General features: G+C 33.4%; 1 protein-coding gene across 1 annotated transcript; it reads left to right on the top strand.

Annotated features, from left to right (window-relative positions):
- The first annotated feature begins 1,712 nt into the window (after nucleotides 1–1,712).
- Nucleotides 1,713–2,863, top strand: LOC131057225 (probable 2-oxoglutarate-dependent dioxygenase AOP1). Its single transcript, XM_057991412.2, has 3 exons — nucleotides 1,713–2,104; nucleotides 2,182–2,509; nucleotides 2,597–2,863. Exons 1-3 carry the CDS (start codon nucleotides 1,713–1,715, stop codon nucleotides 2,861–2,863), a joined length of 987 nt encoding a protein of 328 aa, XP_057847395.2.
- Nucleotides 2,864–4,307: the final 1,444 nt, after the last annotated feature.

Raw genomic sequence — 4,307 nt, 5'->3', positions numbered from 1 at the left:
TGATATAAACCCTAAACACTATAATAATCTTAATCATTAAACCTAACCCTAACCATAACCCTAGCCCTACAATGATGTAAATCTTAGTGTTGGCCATAATATAATCCTTAACTCTAACCTTGACCATAATCCTAACATTAATCCAAACTCCTAACCATAACAATAATTTTAAACCTAAACCAAACCCTAACCTTGATTACAACCCTAATTGTAGCCCTAACAATGATGTAAACCTTAACTCTGACCATAATACTAACCCTAATCCTAACCCTAATTATAATCCTCAAGCCTAACTCCAAGCATAATCCTAAACCTAAACCAAACCCTAACATTGATGCTACCCTTAACCATGATATAAACCCTATTATCATAACCTTAACCCTAAAACCTAACCCTAATCATAACCTTAACCATAGCCCTACAATGATCTAAACCTTAGCCTTGAACATAATACTAACCTTAACCCTAACCCTAACTGTAATCCTAACAGTAATCCTAAATCCTAACCCTAACCATAATTCTAAACCTAAACCAACTCCTAACCTTGATGTGAACCCTTATCGTATCCCTAACAATGAACCTTAACTCTAACCATAATACTAATCTTAACCCTATCCATAACTATAATACTTATGATTAAATAATATTTTATATTATCATTAAATAAATTCCAATCTATATTTTACATTTTAGTATATGCTTTAATCTTGTAAAACATATATATTTATTAAAAATAGTCTAAATGGATATATTTCATATACCTAGATATATAATAATATAATAATATTAAAATACTTATATATAATTCAACTCAAGAAAAAGATACTATATAATTATATATTGCATTTATTTTATGTTTTCCATGTCGCGTTGCATATATGTTTTAAATTTTAATTTAATCTATATAAAATATGCCGAGAGATATCCTTCACGAGGTGTCTATTTCAATTTAGGATGTAAAATTGATTAAAAATAAGCGCTTCGAGAAAGATATCTCTCGGCATATTTTATATAGATTAAATTAAACTTAAGACATATATGCTAGTGTAACATTTATTTAGATGTATATCACATGAAAAATTCATTAAATAATCTTATAATGCAAGTACAAAACTATTGACAACAAACACCTATAATAAGTGAAAAACTTTAGGGCATATGGACGACAATAGCAAGAGTACAAGCTACAAAATTCAAAAATATTATTAAATATTTCTTTTCAAAATAATTATCTCACTTTCAGATCAGTGTTGGTTAGGTGGATCGTTCTTTCATTTTTATTTTAAAGTACCTTATGCGTAAATACACTGCACCGAATAGCATTATGACGTCCGATCCAGATAAATAATCCACGAACGACATTGAAAAACTAGACCTAATTAATAAACTAATTCAGTCGACATCCATGAAAACATTTTAATTCTTTTTACACGAAAGACTGGTAATCGACAAAGTGGAAATGTGTTTATTTGGGTAAGATTCAATCATTAAAGTTAATCTGTCAATTTCGTCCATTATGATTATTAGCTGGAAAACCATTTAATAAATTTCTAATGAGGATCGCTCTGAAAGCTTCTTGATCGCCTTACCATATATTGAACATTCATCTCAACAATGCCCTCATGATTTTAATGATATGAGAAAAGCTATTAAGAATCCAGACATTTATAATTCAAGCTATTTTTTTAGAGTTGGGTTAATCTTCATTCACCATGTCTTTGTCGCTGCAAAAAGAAGTCGACATTCCTGTGATTGACATTTCACAGTTTCCATCGGACTACGGGGAAGGAGGAGAAGGATTAAACAAGCTTCACCATCATTCCACGGCGGCCACGGTGAGAGACGCCTGCAAGGAATTGGGATTCTTCAGGGTCGTTAACACTGGAATTCCAACAGAACTTCTCCAGAATGTAGAAAATGTTATCCATGAACTCTATGCGATGCCTGCAGAGGCTAAAGAGAGAGCCGTCACATCAAACCCCGTTCAGAGCTACATGCGTTCGTTGTCACAGGAGACCTTCTGCCTTATGAAAATGCCTCGTTCGGATTCTCTTCAGCAATTGACTTACAAAATATGGCCAGATAAAGGAAATCTAATATTCAGGTGAGTTACAATCCACACTTGTATAAATTCCATCACTATATTTGAATTAAGTGAGCTCTAATGTTTTTATATGGCAGTGAGACAATTGAGACATATACACTTGCCATGGCAGATCTCCAACAGAAGATCAGCAAAATCATTATTGCGAGCCTCGGATTGGACGTGACAACATTCTTCGATTCTGATTTCCAACACTGTGAAGCTTACATGCGTTTAAGCCGCTACTCCTCCAATGGAAGGTTCACAGAAGACGAAGGAGCTCTGTTTGAGCATACTGACCTAGCTTGCTTTACGATCCTTTACCAGACAAATGAAGGCCTTCAGATTCGGACCAAAGAGGGAAAGTGGTTAAATGTGAAGCCCATAGCATCTTCCTTCGTTATCAACGTAGGCGACTCTCTGCAGGTGTGAATTTCTGACAGAAAACCCATTAACTGTAGCTTATTTATCGTCCTTCTTAACATAAATATATTTTTGTGGGTGCACTTGCAGGCATGGACGAACCGCAGATTCCGCAGCGCAGAGCACCGGGTAGTTTTCAGAGGGTGGACAGATCGGCTGTCTATCGCTTGGTTTGTGCATTTTCCTTATGATAAAGAAATATGGGCTCCAGCGGAGTTTGTGGACGCAAATCATCCACGATATTACAGGCCTTTTACCTTCTCCCAGTTCAAGCATTATTTCGATAAAAATTTCCGCCCTAAAGGAATCAATCTTCTGAATTTGATTGACAGTTACGCGGGCATACCTACCGTTTGATGATTGAAATTCTGAATACAATAGTATGGTATGTAGATTCCATTGATATCATCTAATAAAATTAATTGTTTAGCAGTTTGATGGATAAGAAAGTTCCGATGATTTTTGTAACGAATAATATTTAAAAACAATATTAGATGACTTCTTGTTGCTTTTTCATATGATTGTGTGTATTTCTTGAATAATATTTTGGAATAATATTAAATGACTTCTTGTTGTTTTTTCATATGATTGTGTGTATTTCTTTAATCCATATTTTGGATCACATTCTGTGATTCATCATCAGAATATTAGAGAGGATAAGTTGTTGCTGGTTTGGTTCTTTGATGCTCTCACCTTCATGAGACCACTGATCTTAGCTTAATGGTTGTTATGTAAAGGTTTGGGCATATCTAGTTTTATCTAGTCAAAATATTTTTTCAATTTAATTTCTTAATTTTGATGAATCCAATATGAACACAAAAAAAATTAATATAAGCTTATTTTCAACAAGCTTTTGGTTTTTTCTATCTCATAGTTTATAGGTCTTATATGTGGATCTATAAATAATTTTTTTTAGGAGTTTTCTGGTGCAAAAAGAAAGTCACAATTGCATTTTGAAGAATCAACAAAAATTATTTATATATATAGTTATTGATAATTTTTTTATAGAGATAAGGGGCAACCCTTTGGTGAAATGATGGCGTTTCCTACTTGTAGTTCTAGCAACCAAGGTTGAAATCTTGCTGGGTTACTCTCTATTGCATGAACAATTGAGGGGCCTCCAAGATCTTCTAACTTTTTTTACATGCAAGATATGGAATGAGAAATTTTTCTCTTTCTATAATGTTCTTGACAAGTTCGCCAGATCCTATCCAAGTACATCATGGAGGTTAAAATTCACAATTTTCAACTAGTTTGTGTAGGCCTAAGGATGTGTCAAATAATGGAAATTTTGGGAAAATGCCTCTTGTGTATAACTCCACCCTAGTTTGTTTAGGGACTTTTGATGGAATATGGATAGTCCACTCATCTCCATAGAGGCATTAATACATTTTTCTCTATCTTATTTGTGTGGCAACATGCAATAAAGATTGCACCAATCCTCTCTTATGACATTGGCCTTAAATATTTCAACTTATGGTCTGATTGGAAACCTAGACAATTGGCTTCCATTTAGACACACTACTTTTCCCTTGAGATTTGTATGGGTAGTTCTATATGCAATAAAGAAGAATTTTTGCAAAATCATGCTCTCAAATTTGCATATTCATGAAGACATAACTAAAAAACTATAAGCTTCACACTTGGATCATAAAGCATTGGAATGATGGAATGTAGGAATAAATCACTATTTTCCCTTGCACTAGAGGATTTTTTATAGTTGAATTTGAGTCCTTTAAGGATAAATGGATGGTGCTTAATAATGGTCCTTTGTTTAAAAATGTAAATTATATATGCATGA

The sequence above is a fragment of the Cryptomeria japonica genome, chromosome 8 (genome assembly GCF_030272615.1).
Source record: "Cryptomeria japonica chromosome 8, Sugi_1.0, whole genome shotgun sequence".
Taxonomy (NCBI): Eukaryota; Viridiplantae; Streptophyta; class Pinopsida; order Cupressales; family Cupressaceae; genus Cryptomeria; species Cryptomeria japonica.
Note: the sequence above shows the minus strand (reverse complement) of the source record. Positions and strands in the feature narration are given on the sequence as shown.